Source organism: Ambystoma mexicanum, chromosome 4q (genome assembly GCF_040938575.1).
Source record: "Ambystoma mexicanum isolate Mex_15411 chromosome 4q, UKY_AmexF1_1, whole genome shotgun sequence".
Lineage (NCBI taxonomy): Eukaryota > Metazoa > Chordata > Amphibia > Caudata > Ambystomatidae > Ambystoma > Ambystoma mexicanum.
The window spans coordinates 186416354-186439536 of NC_090928.1; the positions used below are offsets into that span (position 1 = coordinate 186416354).

Here is a 23183-nt window from a genome sequence, read left to right on the forward strand (position 1 = left end):
ATGAGTGGGGCCTGGTGGAGGGTGCCCCTGCACTGCTGGGGGGTGGGGGTGCTGGGAGACATGAGTGGGGGCCTGGTGGAGTGTGCCCCTGCACTGCTGGGGGGTGGGGGTGCTGGGAGACATGCAATGGTGGGCAGTAGTGCAAGGTGACATGTGGGTTGGCTGGGGGGCATGCCCATGGGGGATGGGCTGCCTGCGGGACATGTGCAGGGGTGCAGGGTAGTTCCCTGTGGTGTGGGCCACCTGCAGGGGCCGTGGAGGGTGTAGAGGGAACAGCTGGGAGGACCCACATGGCCGATTCACGTGTAGGACTCCCCGGCACCCCCGAAATACACGTAGGCTGCTGGATTCGCGTGTGGAATTTCCCGTGCACCCAGTGTACACATACCCTGCTGAAATCGCTTGTGAAACTTCACGCGCACCCCGAAATACACGCACCACGGACAATCGTGTGTGGAACTTCCCGCGCACCCTGAAATACACGTACCCAGGGCAATCGCGTGTGGAACTTCCCGCGAACCCCATAATACACGTACCCTGCTGATATCACGTGTGGAAGTTCACGCGGACCCATAATACACGTACCCTGATGAAATCGCATGTAAGACTACACGCGCACCCCTGAAATACACGTACCCAGGCAAATCGCACTGCTGGGGGGTGGGGGAGGTGGGAGACAGGAATGGGGGGCCTGGTGGAGGGTGCCCCACAGTGCTGGGGGATGGGGGTGCAGGGGGACATGAGATGGACATGAGTGGGGCCTGGTGGAGGGTGTCCCTGGATGCAGGGGGGTGGGGGTGCAGGGGGACATGAGTTGGACATGAGTGGGGCCTGGTTCAGGGTGCCCTGCACTGCGGGGGGGTGGGGCTGCTGGGAGACATGAGTGGGGGCCTGGTGGAGGGTGCCCCACAGTGCTGGGGGGTGGGGGTGCAGGGGGACATGAGATGGACATGAGTGGGAGCTTGGTGGAGGGTGCCCCTGGATGCTGGGTGGGAGCAGGGGGACATGAGTTGGACATGAGTGGGGGCCTGGTGGAGGGTGCCCCTGGATGCTGTGTGGTGGGTGTGCAGGGGGACATGAGTTGGACATGAGTGGGGGCCTGGTGGAGTGTGCCCCTGCACTGCTGGGGGTTGGGGGTGCTGGGAGACATTAGTGGGGGCATGGTGGAGGGTGCCCCTGGATGCAGGGGGGTGGGGGTGCAGGGGGACATGTGTTGGACATGAGTGGGGCCTGGTGGATGGTGCCCTGCACTGCGGGGGGATGGGGGTGCTGGGAGACATGAGTGGGGGCCTGGTGGAGGGTGCCCCACAGTGCTGGGGGGTGGGGGTCCAGGGGGACATGAGTTGGACATGTGTGGGGGCCTGCTGGCAGGTGCCCCACAGTGCTGGGGGGTGAGGGTGCTGGGAGACATGCGTTGTTGATCAGTCATGCAAGGTGACATGTGGCTGGGACGGGGTGCACGCCCATGGTGGATGGGCTGCCTGCGTAACATGAGCAGGGGTGCAGGGTAGTCCCCTGTGGTGTGGGCTGCCTGCAGGGGCCGTGGAGGGTGTAGAGGGCACACCTGGGAGGACCCACATGGCCAATTCACGTGTAGTACGCCCCGCGCACCCCTGAAATACATGTACCCTGCTGGATTTGCGTGTGATACTTCCCGCGCACCCCTGGAATACACGTACCCAGGACGATCGTGTGTGGAACTTCCCGCGCACCCCTGAAAGACACATACCCTGCTGAATTCCCGTGTGAAACTTCATGCGCACCCCTGAAATACACGTGCCCTGATGAATTTGCGTGTGATACTTCCCGCGCACCCCTGGAATACGCGTACCCAGGACAATCGCGTGTGGAACTTCCGCGCACCCCTGAAATACATGTACCCTGCTGAATTTGCATGTGAAACTTCCCGCGCACCCCTGAAATACACGTACCCTGCTGAATTTGCGTGTGAAACTTCCTGCTCACCCCTGGAATAAACATACCCAGGACAATCGCGTGTGGAATTTCCCACGCACCCCTGAAATACACGTGCCCTGATGGAATCGAGTGTGTTACTTCATGCGCACCGCTGATATACACGTACCCAGGACAATCGCGTGTGAAACTTCCCGCGAAGCCCTGAAATACACGTTTCCTGCTTGGCATTTGCTATTTGGCAGCCCTGTGAACTGGTCCAGGGTTAGCGCAGACATTTGCGATGAATTGGGGATTTTGATGGCTTTTCCTTGCGCGAGGGCGTTCTTGGGGGCGTAACTGGCGCTGCTGCAGGGTCGCTGCGCCACTCTGCACCACGGCTGGTTTTGGAGGCTAAAATCCATGAATACGCTGTGCGATGAAATGGATTTTATCGCACGCGGCTGGCGCAGTGTATCGCACGGGGACACTGTGCGCCAGCCGTGTGCGCCACTTTTGTGCAAAATTCTATGAATTACCCTGTAAATGTTAGAAAGGATATTGCATGTACCAGAGTTCCCATGCTGACTTAGTTCCACATATACCCAGCCTCTCTGGGAACATAGAACGCTTACTGAAATGGCTACACCCTTGCATTGACGCCCCCCTGGTCTGTTGTGAGTCCAGGTCTGGCATCAGAAACCTTTCAATCATATTGAAGAAGTGAGATCATTGCTCAATTGGAGAACAAAAGACATCCACAGCTGGGTGCATGCCAGCTTGTGAACTATTAGGAAGGGCTAGATATAGTGATTGAAATTCACACTAGCTATCCTCCATTACAGACACGTATGTCTTAGGACTTTTAAATGAAGTAAATGTGATTGGTTAAACTTGTGCGCTGTAGATATCATAGCACAATCCTTTACATTTCTGACTGCCGTCCGGCGTCCGATGGTAAGGCTGCTGGAACAATGGCAGCAGATATCGCAGACCTTAACAAATGGCAAGCTATGTTTACTATGGGGCTAACCCCCATTCTCTTTAGGCATCCGACCTTGCAGTTATCTGGATTCAGATTTTGCTTGCTCTGACTATTGGGTTTGTTGCTATCATTTCAGGGTTGCCAATGGGAAACAGTGAAACGTGCATTCACTTTCCTAAGGCCTGCAGGCATTCAAAAGAAAATGCACAGATAGTGCTTATTTGTCATTACATGTGCATATTTCTTTGCTGTATGTGCATTTATTCTTGAAAGGTGGGCTTCTGGCCTGAAAGCTGATGGTGTGTAAATAGGTGCACAGCAGAAAATATACATTTGTCCTAAATATCAATATATATATATATTTTTTTTTTCAAGGAAAATACTTTAGTTGCAGGGACGTTAGGGTGAGAACTTAATGCAACAAAACCCTGGAAATTCAGCTAAAGCACCTTTAACTTTGTGCCCCTTGTTGCGCAGACTATGACCACAATTATGATATACTATGACAACAATGATGAAGCTTTAGTCAGTGGCCAGGGCTAAAGGCCATAGCTGGTGCCCATTAATATGTCAGAATATACATTTGGCACAGCCAAGGGCCATGGCCACTGGCTAGTATTGTGTTGAAAACCATGTCCAGTTGCTGGTTAGAGTATACAATATACAGTAGGCACGGTTGAAGGCCATAGCTAGTGGCTGGTTAGTGTTGTGTAATACACAGTGGGCAAGGCCAGAGGCCATTGGTTATTGCATTTTGTTATTTGAAAATGTACAGTGGACATGGCCAAAAGATGTACAAACTGATCAAGGTCAAAGGCCATGGCTAGTGGCCCATGTATATGCAAGAATATAAAGTGGGCACAGTCAAAGATTGTGTCCACCGGCCAGTATTGTGCTAAAGTCCATGGCTAGTGCCTGTTCAGTGTATATAATATACAGAGGACACAGTGGAAAGCGGCTTCCACTGGTAAAGGCCAACAAATATGGTTGGTAGCTTGATAATGTTTTAAAATATTCATTGCTCATGGGTGAAAGTTGTGACCACTGTCCATAACTGAAGGCCATGACTAGTAGCCATTCATATGTTGAAATATATTTAGCCATGCACACTGACCAAGGCTGAAGGCCATGCTTAATGCCAGTTACTGTTGTAATGTAATTGGTGATGTCATCAGTAATATGATCTGTGATGTCATCATTGTGTTCTCACCTTAACGTCCCTGCGACTAAAGTTTTTTACAAGAATTTCAAAGGTTTTGTTGCAAAGTATAGGTCACCATAACATCCCTGCAACTAAAGTATTTTCCTTGAATGTCAAGGGTTTTGTTATTGCATAGATTTTTAGAACACTTCCAAACCACAAGCACGGTCTACACCCTGGACTGCAGGAATTCGAGGCCCAGCATTCAACCATTAGGCCTCAATGACTTGGTGCTTCATGGGCATACTTTTCATACTTAGCCTATAATTTAATATGCTCAATGATAAAAGGCTAGGTATGAAACTTGTAAACATCCAAACAGTAACATCATTGTAGCATAATGGTTAAGTGCTGTGTCTCGAACTCCTTAAAGCCAGGGTTCTCTGATAGCAGTGTTCAGCATAAATGTGATTTTAAAAATTTCATTTTTTCTGTTTTATAAAAATGCGGATGCTGTGTGTTATGAGATATTTAAAAAAACTAAGAAAACACACAGCATTTATGACTTAGACTGCCATCCATGCAGTAACCGGGACCAACCCTTCTTATTTTCAAAGCGAGGAAGGGTCCAGCCATGTTTCTCTAAGTATTCTTCTAAGGGGGGCATATATTGGGCAACATGGCCTTAGTGCGCTGACCGCTTCCTCACTTTGAAGCTAAGCAGTGTTTGTCCTTGTTACTGAAGGGATAAGAAACCCACTGTTGCTGTAAAAATACCAGTTTTATTATTTATTATTGACTGGGAGACTACAAACACCAGAATGCAATTCAACAAAAGGAAAAAAAATGTCTCTGAGTACAAAACCTTCAAGGGCTGACAGTAGCACGGTTTTAAAAAAGTAAATAACTCAGATGCCCATTTGGTCGCCCATCCATCCAGTAACCGGGACTGACCTTGCTTAGCTTCAAAGCGGTGCTGACCCTGCTTACCTTCAAAGCAATAGAAGAGCCGGCCTATTCCTCTAAGCAGTCTTGTGAGTTTGGTTAATTTGTCAGGCAACATGATACAAAGGTATCTGTAGTCCTTTGTAACCTCAGTTATAGCTGCAAATATCACAGCAGAAAAACAAAATGGTTCCCAGGCAATCACCAAGTGCCCCCTCATCTGTGCCAGCTCCCCCTCCTCCTGTGTCCTCTCCCTTTCACCGCAGAGCATACACTGCTTCTGTGACGCAGTTTGCTTTCAGATGGCGGTTATGGCCGATGCTACACAAAGCTTTGTGTTGCAAACTCGGTCACTGGATCCCCTTCATCTCCCAAATTTCACTCAATGCTTTCTAGCCATCCCTCCACCTCTAGTCTGATGACATTTGTATGTTTTTTGACCTGCAAATCACTTTTTACTGTGTTTCATTTTCCAATAGACTCAGCTATAGCCGCAAATATCTCTCGCATCGAGAGAAAAACAAGATGGTGGTCATTTCATTTCTGAAAAACATGATCCTGCAATGCACCATCAGAGGTTTAACTATAATATTTGGGGAATGGGGCACCCCCTTCTCCGTCAAATTTAAAAATAACTACGGCACGGAATAACCCTAAACCATGCATGGATCACGAGTCATCTCTTTGTGCCCAAGTTATTTCAGACCTGGTCCAAATCCGTCCAGCGGATTGACCTTTTTTGTCTATGGGAAAATGAATCATAGCTCAGCCTGACTAACCCTTGTGCACCCCAGCGTAGCCCTACCTCCTCCCTGCCTTACTAGACCAAATGCAATCCTAAAATGAAGCATGTCTTTCAAATGTAGAACTACTGTGGTACGATTGCTCCCTGGATGATTTAAAGTGAATCAACAAATGGGCTGAAAACCTCTTTGTTTTATGCTGGGTATTTTTTTTACAATATTGACATCATCTGCTTATTCAACATTAAATCAAGTTGAAACGTGATAATAGACTCTTCTGATAGGGCACAATCAAATACAACTGCTTATTGGTCATTGTTCCTTTTAGGGGAGATATTTAAATTTTGGCAAACATGACCTTACCTTGTTCCTCATTGATTTCAAGTCTCTCTGAATCCTTTCTTGTGTTTTCTTGTCTTCCGTAATGGGCTCCAAGTAATTCTTTATCAAACACTCCCAAAATGTCTTTTCATCCTTAAAATAAGGGAATTTCAAGACGCCAAAGTTATCAGTAAATTCATACAGGCTGAACGCTAAGCTTTGGTTGCAAATGTTTTTAATTTAGGGCGACACTTTGCACTTAGTTTCTTTTATATCCCTTATTTCAACAATGCAAGTGGCATTAGTTTTCTTTATCTCCACTTTTCCTTATTTCACAAGGAAACAAACACATCTGGCACAAAACATATTTGTTCCCTGCCTATCAGGGGCCAGCTCACAAAGAAGCACACACATTACTGTGGTTAAAAACCATGAAAGTCAAATAAATACAAATGATACTTACAAAATGTTAAAAAATGAAGAGTCAAATAAAATAGAACAGGAATTGGAAAATAAAAGCCATCAGTTCCAAAACGATAGATAAAAATAGCATAACAACAAATACATATGAACATGCCTTTTCATTGCGACAATCCTCCAACTGCTATGTGTAGTAAGGCCTAATTTACAGAAGTGTTTTATAATTTAATTTTTGTTTTATTGGTTAATTATTACATTTAAACCTTAAAGATTACATCAGCATTAATTCCTTCAACAGTGACTTCAAAATTTCAAAATTTCAAGTGTTTCATAATGGCAAAACCTGATTGGAAAACCCTCTGTGAGTAAGGTCTTATCTCTCTTTCTCCCATATTCTCAGTGCTATTTTAAAACAGCGGGAGAGCCAATGCCAGCATTTTGTCTAGAATGAATTTCGTGTAGAAGGCAGTTGGTTGGTAACAAGTAAAGCCTCTAAACTTTAAGAGTGGCTTCAGAGTTGTTCAGACAATGCAAGCATCTTTTGGGTACAGTGGTATGTAGTCCATCAACTTTTCCTTCATAGTGGAACAAAATGGGCCAATGTTGATGGATTCATTTGAACGCAGCCCCAAAGCCAACATCCTCTATAGGCAATATTTCGAATCTCAAACGGATGAGTCATTTTCTAGAACTAGGCTTAGAGACCCATGTTAGAGAGTTCTAGGTCATGCCGCAGGGTTTAATCATGTAATCAATCACATACCTAGTCAGCATTTCTTTGGCTAGTCCATCATCCCTAATTCTTTCCACCCTCCTGCTGGTAAATTCAGATTAGAAAAAGCCAGAACATTGCACCAAATAAGGAGTCACTTGATGGATCTAGGGCATATTGGTGAAAAGGTTCCTGTAGCAGATGTCTGTCAAAGTACATCTAGGGGGGGGGGCACAAGAGTTGCTCCACAGAGAAAGCTAGAGGTGAAGCCGCAGGACGCTTGAGTTATTGTTGTGCATCTAGTTTAGCTCATTGTGGAGGGCAAATAATAGGGTGGCTTTTCATGGAATACAATGTTTGCACCTGAACATATGCTGATGTGTTTGTATTATTGGCAGACATGTGGTGCCTCTAAGTGTGAAGAATTGGTTTTTGCCTTGACGTTTCTTGAAGTTTCTGGGAATGCGCTGCATTAGGAGGATAGCAGAACTGTGTACCATGACATATTGTTTAAATGAAGATTATTACACTCAGCCAGGTGAGATCGTTAAGCACAATGAATGCTGTAGTATTAATTTAGGATTCTTATATACTTATATACAGCCAATTGATTGCTACAGTGTCATATACCTTCTCAGGTTTACTACATTAAATCAGTCGCTTAATAAGTGATCAGTTCCTTAATAAGTGCAGTGCATGTTGCATAGTGCACACAAAATTTACAATAGTGCACTTTTTAAGGACTATAACATATATCCAGTCAGCTGTTAAGCATTATTTGACATAATATATCCACTAATATATGTTGTGCATAGCTGACCGTTTGTTTGTGGGTGGTGTTTTCGAAAGCATGATTGTATGCTTGAGATTATTACATCGCTATTGTTAGTTGAATGTTAAACATGGGAGGTTGGTAGGACAAATGGAAGGGGTTGTGGGTATTGGTGGTGATACTTTGTGACATCACTTTCCTGTGAACCTACAGTATGGGCTCATGATTTTGTATGCATGGCTAACTCAGATGGTAATTTGTATGCAAACGCTGCTGTTGACTGTTGTTGTTGACCTCCTTTCTCAGCGTTGTACATCCAAGAAAATGCAGTTACCTATGAATTGGAATGCATGAGTGAAGGCTAATTGGAAATGTTTTATAAAAGGTATATTGGTATGGGCAATATCATTTTTGTGGCTTATGTAATATAACACAGCCCAATTGCAGAATGCTTGAAAGGATCTATCTTTTTATGTATGCTTTGAGTTGGCAAAGGATGGGTGGATATTGGTGTGTGATCATGGTATAATGGTGAGCACTTGTGGTGTTGTTGGATGTCTTGTGGTTACTGTATGTAATACACTTTCTATGTGCTATTACTGTGGCTCTATGGCATGTTACATATAGGGAGTTGCTCAAGATTGCCCGGACTTGGCTTTTTTGCGTTTTAACAGTGGTGATGTTTTCGATGGATTATGTTTCATAGGGGGATGGGATATATTTTACGAAAGGAGGTGGAATTGTTAAAATAGTTGTGTGGTCTAATTATCTGCCTAGGGTCACATTAACTATTATAGTGCTACATTGCTTTTGGTAGCTGGAAAGACGGAATAGACAATGGCTATGGCTACTGTTCTCTGATCAATGTAATGCTGTTATAGCATAACATTTTGTGGATGATGACTTTAGGGGTCTTAGTGCCCGATTGGTTCTAATGTTCCCTGATCCCTTCATTTCTTCAATGATGTGGAGTTATGATACGCATTGTTATAATACGGATATATAGGTGCGAACTTTGGAGTGACTATAGTTCGGAATGGCAACAAATTTGTACATATTGTTACTCAGAAGCACTTTGCTTGGTTGCTGAGTGTGGTGTTGTATATATATATTTGATGTGTCAATGTGGTCTGTGCGTGTCTGTCCTCTTTGTATGTTGTCCTGTGTCTGTTGTTTTGAGATGTAACCTCCCAACATGTCAGTATTTGGCTAGGGTTGAACATGGCAGTATAGCAGCTCCTCTATATCAGTTTTGTATTCCTGGGAAGGTAACAAGGATGAGCTATTCTGGTACTTTTGATCATAATCTAGGTCCTCAATGTCCTGGCTTGAAAAATGATAGTTGGAATGGGTGATGGATAATGAATTGTGTTTTGACAAAGACTGGGTGATTTAATCATATGTTCGTGGAACATTAAGGGCCTTAATATCCCTAGGAAAAGGAGAGAAGTCCTGATTAGGTTAAAGAGGGAGAGAATTGACATCGCTCTTTTACAGGAGAATGACTTAGTTGAAGAATAAAAACACCTCTTCAAAAGCAACCTGTTTATTAGGATTTTATTAAATTGCCACACTTCTAAATCAAGGGGTGTGGGTATATTATTACACAGGGGTCTTAATTTGAATATGGAGAAGGTAGTCGTGGACGAGGCAGGGAGGGTGATTTTGATGGATGCCGGGTTTGAAGGTAAACTAATAACAATAGGACCTGTTTATGGCCCGTGTGTTGGGGGTAGAGGGTTCTTTTCAAAGGTATTGCCACTTTTAAGTTTGATGAATGGGGAATATACTGTCCTGGGCAGTGATTTTAATTGCGTTCTCGATGGAAGGATGGATCGCTCGGCTCATTGCAGATATACAGCTGAAGGAGTGAGCAAAGTGTTCAATGAGTTTCTACACAGCTTAGACTTAGTTGATGCTTGGAGATTCACACATTCAGGGGAGAGGGAATTTACTTTCTACTCGCCAGTCCACGATTCGTATCCGAGGATCGATTATTTCTTAATTTTTAGTAACCTTGCTGAAAAGGTATCTAGTATATATATTAAGGAGAGAGGTATTTCGGACCACTCCTTGTTAAAAATGTGGTTAGATATAGGATTAGAACGGCCTGGAACACCAAAGTGGCGTCTGCAAATGTATATATTACAGGAATTTCTTTGAGCTAAATGAGAGTTCTACACCAGATATTATGGTTTGGGACAGCTTTAAAGCAACGGTTATTGGTGAATTGATGAACATCATGGCCCGCATTAGGAAAAAGGGAGTGTCTGAGCTGAAGAGGTTAGAGAGTGCATTAGAGGAATGCCAGAAGAGGTATCAGCTGACAAGAAGTAAGGAGGACAAGGATGACATGGGAAGAATGTGGGAGTTTTATAAGCATGAGATGGAGACGCAGTATGAGAAAGGTATGCTTTTCATGGAAAAGAAATTCTGGGAGCAGGAGGACAAGAATGGTAGGCTGCTGGCAAACAGGCTACGTGGACTGATTGATAACCCCTTTGTTTGGAGGATAGAAGGTGAAGGTGGGGAGTACAAAGTTAAGAAAGATAAGATTTGTGAAAGCATTAGGACATTTTATGATTCATTGTTTAGGGAGGATCAGCTTCCAGCACCTGAGGATATGGATGGATTCTTCGATAAAATTGTTTTACTGAGGTTGTTGGAGGATCAGGCTGTAGCTGTAGATAGACCGATTGCAGGGTAGGAAATATTGGCAGCCATTGACCAGCTTAATGTGGGTAAGTCTCCTGGTTTAGGCAGTCTACCGGCAGAGTTCTACAGAGCATTGGGTCCGGTATTAACACCAGTATTGTCCAATTTGTACAATAGTTTTATGTTAAATGGGGTGGCGTGTCCTACGATGAAGGAGACTGTTAATAGGGAAGGAATCCCGGTAGTCACTAGTCCATGAATCAGGATGGAAAAAGTGTCTACTCTGTCTATACCCAGAGGGGAACACATCAAATTATCAAAGAGGCAGAGCTAAAAAAGGCAGGTTGCACACCCAAATAGGTTTGGAAGAAAGTAGATCAATTTTAATTTTTACACATTAAGAATTTGTAAAACACACAATTAGTCACTTCACACAAATGCTAAATACATACAAAAAGATCATACTAGATCATCACATAAAAGACATAGGATTTCGTCATTAACAATCAAATGGTTGATTAACATAAAGTGCAAGATGAAGGAGGCCTGTATTGTGGTGATCCCGAAGCCGGGTAAAGACCATAACGAATGTTATATACTATAACTATATAGTAGTTATATAAAACTATAGACCAATATCGTTGTTAAATGTTGATCTAAAAATGTTCACTAGCATTTTGACTAACCGGCTGGATAGGTGCATTGGTGATCTTATTAGCCGCTCTCAGGTTGGCTTTATGTGGGGCAGATATGGGTATGATCTTGTCAGGACATTAATGAATATAATTGGACTACTGAAGAAAAAGATCCAGAATGCACTCCTAATTTTTGTTGATGCAGAGAACGCCTTCGACCGTGTAAATTGGTCCTTCCTAGATTATAAACTTAGAAAATGGGTTTTGGGGATATTTTTTAAGAGTTATTATAATGCTTAATTCATCTATCTGTGCTAGAGTTTGGGTTAATTGCGTTTTGTCTGCTCCATTTTTCTTGTGAAGGGGTACTATGCAAGGTTGTCCTTTGTTGCCATACCTTTTTAATCTTGCGATTGAGCCATTGATTGCATTCATAAAACAGGAGCATAGTCTACATGGTTTAGAATTCAGTCACAGTGAAATTAAAATCTTGTGTTATGCGGATGATATGACTATTGTTTTGACCAATCCATGGGAAGGGAGTGAAAAGTTAATATGTATGTTCAATGAGGTGGAGTTATTGTCTGGACATAAGGTCAACTGGGAAAAAACGGTTGTCTTTCCTATTGATGTTTCGCTACCAAGGGGGGATATGGGTTCATGAGATTGTCAGTGGGAGACGGGAGCTATGAAATATTTAGGAATATACCTGGTTTGTGACCTGAGGAAAATGGTGGAGTTTAATGTCTCAAAAGTTTTGGAAAAGATATGGAGGCATGTATTAAAATTAGGTTGTTTCCCGCTGGGGCTCTGGGCGAAAATAAATGCCATCAAGGTGGATCTCTTGCCAAAGGTACTTTACATTATCCAATCCATTCCGTTGAAGTTCACTAAGAAGATCAATGGTAGTATTGACAAAGTCTTCCAGGAGTTCCTTTGGGGGGTGGGAAATAGACCTAAGATTCCTAGGTACATTTTGATGCGGACTGTGAAGAAAGGGGTTTTTGGATATCCAAATGTAATGAATTATTGTGCTGGGTTTGTTCTAAAAAAGTCAGCGTTCTATTTTTCTGACGCGGATAGTGATGTGCCTTATTGGCATATAATTGAGAGTACACTGTTTTCGCCTTATGCTCTACGTGACATGTACTCGATGTCTAAGTTGCTGAATTCTACTGTGAAATTACCTACCTTGGGTGCAGCTAGGGGGCCTTACAAACATTTATGATGGCTAAATAGGAAAACATATGGCTACATTGCGATGCCTCCTTGTGGCATAATAAGGGACTACAAATAGCAAATAAGACTCTGTGTTGGCAAAGTTGGATCAATGAGGGCATTTTTTAGAATACGTGATGTATGGGAGGGTGATCATATGATATCTTTTGAATGCCTCAGAGATTCCTTCGGGGGAGGGAACGTGCATGATATAGAGACCTGACTTCCCTTTTAATTGAACAACAGAGCATGTTAAGGGAACCAATGAGGGAGACACCTATGGTTTGTGCTGTTATGCCTTCTCTTCCATGCGCAGTGTCAACCTACATGAGACTTATGCCGGTGGATAACTCGCATGTTGAGTCATGGGAAAAATTGCACCCGGATTGGGTAGAGGAACTTGGAATGGATATTCCTGCTGGGGAATGGGAATGTCTGCTTGGTATAGGAGAGAAGTCCAAATTGAATTTAGGGTTGAGGTATGTTAGGCAGAGAATTTGATGTAGATTGTATTGGACTCCTACTCGAATGGCCAAGCTAGGATTGTTGGATAATGATCTCTGTTGGTGTTGTGGTCTACATATGCTTTGGTCATGCTCAAGGGTGTCCATCTTTTGGAGGGATGTTTTGAACAGTTTAGATATTGTAATAGGGGATGGGTTAATAGGGTATTAGTGGTAGCGGCTAAACAAATATTAAAAGTTTGCAAGTCAAGGAAAAAGCCGGTTGTGGATGAATGGCTGAGTGATGTCCGTACTTTGTCTGATTACGAGAGAATTATGTTAGCGAAACAGAAGAGGGAGGAGCATTACCTTAGAACTTGGGGTTCCTTCAATGAATTATACAGTTGAGGTTTACTGACTGCATTTGTTGGTGTTGTATTGTCTTTTGTCTTGGGATGTTTGGATTTCTACTATAAAATAGGGATTTGTGGTAGGGTGTTTGGGTTTTAACATTTTCGATTTAATGTCAATTGTTATTATATGTATTATACAAATTGAATACATATTTCTGGTGCAATGGATATGTACATGTAACTTTTCTCTTGTATGTTTTATTCGCAAAAATGATAAATACAATGAATTTTAAAAATTAGTACCCAACGAGGGCGCAATCAGAATGAAAGAGCCATTCTGATTGGCCCTTGCCAAGTCATTACCAGGCTGGGAATCCCTCTGTCGGGATTCCACGGCCTTTGTCCCCAGCGGGGGTGTGGCAGCCCCTCAGCCAATGAGAAAACTCGAAGCGGGGCCATCACCGCTCCGAGCCTCCCCACGGCTGAGAGGCTACCTGCACCCCCCACCGGGGACAGAGGTAAGGCTTTTTTTTGTTTCTCCCCTTTCCTCCCACCTCCCTGCCCTCCCCACCCCACTAACCTTCTATGCCTTGGCCTCCTACCATTTTGAGACTAGGAGTGGGGCCATCCCCGCTCCGAGCCTCCACACAGCTGGAGGCTTCCATCATCCCCCACCGGGGTCCCAGGTACGTTTTTTTTTCTTTCTTTCTTTTCCCCTTCCCTTCCCTTCCACCCTGCCAAACACACTTACCTTCTTTTTTTTCAAGGAGCGGACGCACTGGAAACGCTTCTGTTTCCAGCGCATCCACTCCTGATGGCCGCCATGGAAAGGGAAAACGGAGTGCGTTTTCCCTTTCCTGGTGGCCATTTTCTTTGTCTTTTTTTTGTTGAAACGCTGCAGCGTTTTAGGACAAAATAAAAGCTTTTAGTACCCCGGTCACGCTGTTTTTGCGGGCCGGGGTACTGATAGCTATATGCCCCCGCCACTCGGGAATATTACTTTAATAATAACAGGGTGGGTTTAAGCAAGCCCAAGATTTGTTTCAAAAGAGAATCCTCATGAATTTGATCATAATGTTCACAACCCCACACATCTGTGTTATTCAATCCGGTCTCACTTGATTTAGCATGGTGTATCTTTGGGAAGTCAAAGGCACGCCATGAAAGAAAATATGTAAATTTGTACTTGAAAACTAGCGAGGAACCAATCTCCATTTTTGATAGCTTTGACTAATTGGGTGTCCATTTTAGTTTGAATGGGTCTTGGAAGATTCGGCTTGCTATGGCTGAGTCAATCTTGCGTAGGATAATGGGTGTGTCCCTGAAATGTTTAAGTAGGTAGAGAGGAAGAGCCTTTTCCATCACACTTGAGGTGTTTAGAGTGAAGGTTCAATCTGCAAAACCTTATGGAGCCGGGGTTGGGGGCATACCAACATAAATTGCCTCTTGGTGGGAGAAAATAGGTTTGGGAACCCCTTTTAGTCCTCCCCAAAGGGACCCAGCAATGCCTGCTTACATTAGGCGTTAGATTGTGTTGGCATTGTTTATGAGGTCATGTGGAAACCTCTTTTGCTTGGGTTTAGGCTGTGGTCCAACCAGGATTTAGCAATTTAAAACATATCCCTTCTAGATGTTTGGAGAACAGCTGGGAAAGAATCCTGGCCCTGGATTCGTAATACTGGCCCTGGCTGCCATCCATGAGGGTCACTTATGGGCAAGCCCTAATGTCCTCAATTGATCCACTGTGAAGATGGTAAAAAGTGCTAACAATCACCGATATTCTGGCAAAATCTGCACGTAGTTCACTATTAGACCATTACTTGTGTTTTAAACCTACTCTTGTTGTTTAATCCTACCAAGATCTAACCGAGATGTTTTTTAGCTAAAAACCAAGTCTTGAACTTTTGAATAGGGATTTCGCCATTGGCATGTTTTATGCAAAGGTCAATTGATAAATGTTTTCTTTGTACAAAAATCAAAGAAGATGAGTGTCACTTTATTTGCTTTTATCCATTTTAGGAAATGCTGGCATATTCCTATATAACGCAATAGTAGTGTAATTTCCCTGAAGGAGGCCTTATCTATTTGCCACGCTATATCACATGTGAGTGTGCAGTCTTTGCAGTAGCTAGATTTTTTGCAAGGGGCTTGAGCAGTAGACATATACTATACAAACATATTTTTAGCTACTTAAGAGGTCTTGTGGAAAGGGTTTGGTTCATGAGTGACATGCAACTTATATGTTGTTATTCCTGTTTCGTTCTTATTTTTGATTTCACCAATTCGTGTGATGTTAGCATTTATATGGTGTTGTAATTATTTAATTTTGTAACACTCTTGGTTATTTTCATGTTTCTCTAACAGATTAACTGTTTTTATATATTCTTGGCTTTGATGGGAGTTCCTTTTCAAAATAAAGCATTTCGATGAATGAATGCTATTTTGGGGTGCCAGTTTCTTTCCATGGGAATGTGCAGTTAACTCCCAATGCACGTCACTATGCACACTCACTTCCGGAAGGGCATCTTCTTGAAAAACGGTGCGCGTCGAGCTATGATTGAGTTGTTCAATCCAACCTGAAAAAAAACACACAAAAAATGAAAATAAGATGTTGTCATAGTAGTTGTTGAATGTTTGTCATTTGGTGTTTGATTTGTTGCTTTTTGGTGGGTGATTGAATTATAAATAGGCTATAATTTTGCAATTGTTTTATGTTACGGCAGAAATCAGTTGTCTTGAGGACTAATATACTGCTTTCATTGTACCAAATCACAATTCACCAAAAGGTGCACATGTTTCCCAAAATTCCAGGACACTTGGTATGTGAGTTCACTTAAGTAAGCGATGGAAGTAAGCTCCGCCCACCTCTTGTCACCACATTAGCTATTACAGAAAAGAAGGCAGCGGGCCTGCACTACCACATACATGCAGGACAATGGTGACATCATCTAAAGTCATCTTAAGTCTTGGGTAAGAAATCATACCTATGGGGCTCTGTTGCTGGGTCAGAGGTCTTCCAGGATTCGCATTCAGAGGTAGTGCACCAATGCTCATTGCTCACAGTGACCTTCGATGCCAGCCTACATCCAAAGGCTGCACAGTATTTAATATTGCTGCGGCTGTCGTTTTTCATAATGCATGTATGTATCTCTCTATCAGTGCCTATCTATCTAGCTATAATCTATCTAACATGCACACTCATCCAAGGCTGGACGGCGCATAGTTTCCTGGCATTGACAGCTTTTAGTGGGTACCCTTCTCATCTGAAAGAACTTGGCCTTGACAGTTTTGAGATTGCTGGTACTTGCATTGGGGTATCTGATAAAGTTAAAATGTTGGGGGTATACCTGGGCGCTCATCTGACTATAACGCCCTATGTCAGTAGTACTTCTCCAGCTGTTAATACTACCTCGGTCTGCTTGGATAATTTGTCCTTTTCTATACAAGCAGAGCCGTACCTTTGATTGCCCGGGCAATTACTGGCTCGGAATTGGATTATGGTTGTAGCTTACTGCAAGGAGTTAGTCATGAAAATCTAACCAGACTGCAGGCCATACAGAATAATGCTGTCCAAGTCTTACAGGGTCTAGCTCATAAAGGATCATGTCTCACAGGCACAGAGACAGCTCAATTGGCTCCCGGTTAGATCATGCATCCTTTTTAGGATGTTGGTGTCTTCATGGCGCCAGTCCGAAATATTTGAAGGACAGAGTGTGCCGGTTTCCAGAACATAGGATTCTGAGGTCAAACAATTCTGGTATGTTGCTTGCCCATCGTTTTATTGTGCAGCAGGTAGGGCCTATGGCCTTTCCCTACTCAGCTCTGCGCTTTGGAATGAATTGCCTCCCGATATAAGATGTACTAGATAGTTGTATCATCTCAAACGCCTGCTGAAAACACACCTTTTTTTCATAAATACTTTGCTGTTCTGATTCTGGCTGTACTTGCTCTGTCTTATCTGATTCTGGTTGCATGATTGTCCTGTTAATATTGATTATGTCCTTTGTGTTCATGTGCGCCCCTATGCGCAAGAGCTGTTGGGCATCTAAAAATAAAATAACTAATATTACATCGATTTGTCTGTCTGTTCCCATTTATATAGTGTTGTGACGTTCTCTGGTCACAACAATTATAAAAAAAAATGTTTAAATGTATGCCTGAAGGGCAGTAGCTCTGCACTCAGGCATTGGGACGATGTCCCCATCACTAAGGCCCATTTGAAGCAGCGGACCATCAAGCAATACTTGTTACTATGCATAAATAAACGTGGGGGTGTACCAGTTAGACTTACCTATCGAGTATTCAGGAGCTGGGACATACAAGTCTTTGTGACTCAAAGGGAGTATTTTATATGTGAATCTGGACCATACAGAAGTCAATGGATTCTACGGGGGACAGGCAAAATGTGATCATGTATGGGGCAATGGCGACAAGCCTGGCAATACTGTCCCGCTGCAAGTGAACCCGATTCAAGATTATTTTGGTGGCTCCCAGAAACGACATGACAGTGCTCCTGCTTAGCACATATGCTAGCCGTGAGACACACTCTGATTTTCAGAAAGGAGCAGTTTAAGATGAAGTACACCAGTAATTATGAATGGTTGTGGTGAGGGAACTGACATACAGTAGTAGAATCAGAAATAATGCCCAACTTGTTGCTATGCCTACAGGGAGAACTGTGATATCCCTGATGGAGAAGGATGTATATACTGAATACATCTTTTTGAATGACCTGCCCAAGATAAAATCTCAGTCTTCCATTGCTTCAGACTTGACCAATTATTGCTCATCTAAAGTTTGATGGTTATGAACAGGTACTTCACTTCACCCCCTTTCACAGGCTGCCACTTGCCAACGTGTTGCCAGCCTAGTTGTGAAACTGAGAAACCTTGTGAGGAAGTAGATACTAAAGGTGCTTCATGTGAACATTAAATACCACTGGTTTGGATAGCATGAGCCTAGGTTCAGGAGAGTCAACCTTAGGGACATACACATAACACTTGTGTGGATAGCATGAGCATAGGCCCACCCAGGGTAGTTATAGATCATTTATTCTTCAGGAAAGATTCTATTCAGGTCTGGGCTGCCCTCATCTCACCTGGCCCAGTCTCTCAAGTAGACTGGAGTGACTGTAGGCAGACAGAGCCTGCAATATTAGAAGGCTGGGCTCTCCCTCACCCGAGGCCTGCAGGAGGTTGTCCTTCACATCAAGAATGGCTGGTTCAGTGCCTTTGGAGGGCCTCAACACAGATTGCTAATTTCCTAAGGGCTTCGACTCTCCATTAAAGGCTTGTTAAAGTCAAGCGGAGTGCCTTGTACAGAATTTCCACGAGGTAAAGGCGATTGACAATTGGTCTATAATTAGAGCAGATGGATGAATCTTAAAGATATGCTTTAATAGGGCAGTGACCCAGACATGTTTGGGGGAAATGACCTCATTCCTGAAGGAGAGATTTAGCATTTTTGTGGTTGTTTTTGCTAAAATGGACACACATTATTTGACCACGGGAAAATGGCAGGGATCGCTGGGACCAGTAGTGACATTGAGGCTACTAACAATTGTGATAGTTGTCTCAATGGTAATACAGCAATTTTCAGGAAGTACAGAGAAGGGCCCATGAGTGACCAAGGCCCAATAGTCAGCAATAATAGGATTTATGTCATTTCACCATTTCATTGAGGGCTGCAGGCAAAGTAGAGGCCACACTTGGGTTCTTGAGATGCCTCAAGATCCTGGAAATGGACTTAGTAGAAATGTCTGCGGCCTCAATTTGATTTGAGTAAAAGCTTTTGCTTGACTTGACAATAGCAGTCTTATTTGCTGTGCAGGCGGTCTTAAATCCACCACATGACAGGCTACATAGATTTGGACAGCATCTCAGTTTCATACTTTCAATATTAAGTACAAAAGCTGCGTTTGGTGGTGCAGCATCAGTTTTGCTGCATGTGGGTATTAAGTATCTTGTCTTAGCTTTTATTAGGAGTAGAAGGTCAACAGCAGCTATAGATCATCCTTTCCTTTCAGTAAAATGCAGGTTCTGCAAAGCTGCCCATCTGCATGCAATTATATTTAGTCATTTAAACTGTAGCTCTAGAGTTGCATGAATTATACAGGTTTCTTGAAGTAGCCAACTGTCCTTAAGTGTATTGGAAAATTGCATGATGAGATGTTGTGCAGTATCTTTAAACATTACAGTTTGCTAATATGAACCTTTTACACAATGCAATTTTGGAGTATGCAGAAAAGGATGCTTTGCCAAACACCGCTCTTTCATCATATGCTCGTTAGTAAAAAAATAAAAGTGGGGTCAGTGGGTACTCCATGCTGGATTCTGCTTCACTGGGTGTGTAGCTAAATGACCGACATTCCTATAGTGGACCTGTGTAAACTTGTGTGCCGATATTATGGTAGCTTTTCACTGGTGCTGTGCATTTTTCATCAGGCAATTATGTATTGTTTCAACGCATTATTTATAATGGAGTACACTTGCGCTGGCAAAACAATTATACTGTTGTGGTGAAAAGTTTCAGTGCCATGGGGTCTGCTCTTCACAGTCCCAAGAAAAACCAACTGCTAGGATGCAAAATTACAACCTTCCAGAAACAAAGTTGCCTGCAACCTGAAATGTGCTTTGCAACACTGTGTTTCAGTTTATTATGATATCTTCCTTTAATAGAACATTGGCAGTAGGAAGTCTTATTAATATTATAGATTTGTCTATTAGCATCTCTGAACTTCCCAGTACTGTAGAGAAGGAGTCCAGTACCCCCACCTAACCCACCTTGCCCACAGTGCCTATATGTTGGGAGTGAGAGAGTGAGACACATGCGGTACCAGTGAAAATACTGATAACTCAGAGAATCTTGGAAGCAAGGTTCCCATTCAGAAAGCCATATCTACATACGAGACAGTGCGATGGTCATTTGAATGAAATTTCAGAAGAAACAGGACAAATGAATGGCGAAGATGAATGGTGACGTCACACAAAGCAAGACTGATGTGCATTGAAGAGATGCAGAGACGAGAGAATGTAGGCAATTCTATAAGGCATCAAGAAAGTATCGGAGATGAGTGACATTTTGGGATCAAGATGAAGAAGTTTAGACAACGAGATAGATGAAAATATCGAGCTTTTTTTACACTTGAACGTATGCAAAGAAACGCAAGCAGACAAAGTATTCCTGAGGATAGCTTCATAGTGGATATATTGCGGCATGCGCTAGCATATACCTATATATTTATATATATATATATATATATATATGAGTAAAGAATGGATGTTTCCACTAAGTACAATAGCATAGCTAAGCAAAAGAAGTAAGGCAATTTTTCCAGTATGTCGCAGTTAGAAAAACAAGTGAATTACAGACGAATCTCAGAAAGGCGAGGCTGGATGAGCCAAGAAGCCAAGGCGTATCAGGCCAGACTGAGCTGACATTAGATACAAAAGCAAGAAGACTTCAGAGGTCTATTAGAAAATAGTATTTTAATACACTAGAAGCTCAATTTATTTGTCTTCAGTCACATGGGGAGAAGAAGTTGAATGAGCATGATGGCCACACCTACGCACAAGGGCAGAGCGTGCCTTCACGCCCCTGAATTTCCCAGAGCAAAGAACACTCCCAAAGGACAAGTCCTAATTGATAGCAGACCACTGAGGTGCTGGTGGATGGATATATTATGGTGGGAAGCTATGGTTAAAACGAGCTCTCCAGCACCTGGACGCCCGTCCTGCGTGCTGCTATACTTAGGTGGGAAGGTACCGACAGAGGTTAGAAGCCAACCAATGATAGGGGACCACACAATCAAGGGTCCTATAGTTATTTAGCAATATACCGTTGTGTATTTACTGACTTTCATAGAGACCTGTTTGAAGGGAGGGCTTATTTGCCTCACCTGATATTAAGAAGCAAATCACATTTTTCCACTTCCCTAGATAAGTATGGATAATATACTTAGATGATCATATTAGACCCTATCACACTTGCCATTAGGTTTTTGTAGTTTGCCACATAGGATGACGTTAGTAGCAGAGGTCAAAGTGGGCAGGAGCGGTCGGTAGCAGTGCTCACATACCTTTTATTTTTAAGTTTACCGTTCCTATACTTTTATTTTAAAAGGAAACCATTCTAGAATGGTTTTGTTTTAAAATAAAAGTGTAGGAAGAAGTTGAAGCTTGCACTTCATTGCAAATTCCCATAAATAGCAGGTGTGTTTGTTTGGTGGGGTTGGATTGTGTGTGGGAGGGGAGCAGGGATTGTTTGTGGGGAGTGGGGCAGACCAGCAGGGAACGTAGTTCCACTACTTCTTTTTGTACACTTCTACTGGTTACTAGTACTTGAGTTAAAGTCACCTATGATGATTTTTTTAATGAAATGCATTGAGATCTTGATGAGGAGCGTCTGCTGAAGTCCGTTGTACTCCCTGTTTTAGATAATTGATATTTAAACAGTTATCCTTTTGCCAACTACCTGAGTCATTTCTATTATTGATGTTTGAATAATTTCTGCATCCACCATCCATCTCAAGGGTGTTGCTACCTCATCTTAAAGGGCTGGCAACTCCAGTTCAATACCATAGGTCACTGGTCAGTGAATGTAACAACAACATATCATGTGAAAACTGCATTAGGTTTCACCCTATTCCATCATACCTGGTGCCAATGCACCACCAACCTACAAATTGAATGATAGGTGTTCCATAATGTAGAGCAACATATTGTCAATGTAATATGCTGTCTTATGCACACATACACAGTTAAATCCATATTCACTTCACTGTTTACCTCTAAGATAGTGAGAAAAAGGCTGGAAAAGTTGCCCTTCTCTCAGAGGTGGAACCAGCTGGTTTTGGCCCAACCCAAGCAGTTACATATTCACACCTTGGCTTTGTTTGAAAGGGAGACCTCCAAGAACTGGACTATAACTAATTCTTTGAGACTGAACAGCAGGTATGATTAGGGCAGGACACTAGTAATTGCAGCCACTGGATGTGTTCTTGGTGAGGCAGGAAATTAGTGTATCTAAGGGATCTTGAGAACTTAACAACAATAAGGACTACGTCCAACATTTTGAAACTCCCAGCAAGCTTATAATTTGACACCCAGCAAACGCACCAGATGCAAGGCATTCTGGGAATTGCTGCAAAAGTGTGAAGATACCTCACAGGGCAGATGTCCTCATTGGACTAAGGAAAGAGGGAGGCTTTGAAGACACTAATTCCCTACTAATGTATGTGTATAATTGAGGGAGGAAGACACACCCTGTCGGTTACTTGTTAGAATGTTTTCAACCTCAATGGGAGAATAAAAATGTATGAGAGTCCCTTCCTTCAAAGCCCCAGAGAACACAGAGGGCATTTGTAAGGATAACTAAGGCACTTCATGGCTGCTGAGGACCTGAGTCCTAGGACACCATGATGCCCACATTCAGGTAGTCTAGATGCCTCAGAAGACTTCAGCTGGGAGTGGGTCATTTTACCGCAAACATGCTTCCATGGTAAAGGATTTTGCATCCCATTTTTTGAATTAAGACGGTTTATGGGAGTCTGGCCAATGCAAAGGGAGAGAGGCGTGACAAGCCACCCTCCTGAATTGGAAAGAGGGAGGGAGGAACGGTAGCAGCAAAAGGGGTTGGGAAAAGGAGACACTTTAATCTGTCGGAGAAGAGCTTAAGGGAGATCCAGGCTGAGTGGCCCTTGGAAGAACAACACCAACATCCCAAGGTCCAGAAGCACCACTTATAGTAGCTGCTGTTGCTCAGCAAACCCAAACAAAATTATAGCTGCCATCGATCCATTGAGCTACTGTTAACCCTCCAGTCAAAGCAGCACATACTCATGCAACAGACTGCTGCCTGAACAATCAAGCCCCACTATCAATCGAGCCAGTTGAACCAGCAGCTTTGAAGGCATTGCCACTGCCATGGATCCCTTTAATGCTGATGCA

At 43.2% G+C, this 23183-nt stretch overlaps 1 protein-coding gene across 1 annotated transcript in view; it reads right to left on the reverse strand.

Moving 5' to 3' along the window:
- The window catches only part of LOC138467575 (chitin synthase chs-2-like), a 299897-nt gene that overhangs the window by 46364 nt on the left and 230350 nt on the right, over window positions 1-23183 (reverse strand). The window contains exons 15-16 of the mRNA XM_069607708.1: window positions 15748-15812; window positions 6071-6181 (exon numbers count right to left, since the gene is read on the reverse strand). Coding sequence (XP_069463809.1) covers window positions 6071-6181; window positions 15748-15812 — 176 coding nt within the window. The remainder of the gene's footprint in view (window positions 1-6070; window positions 6182-15747; window positions 15813-23183) is intronic.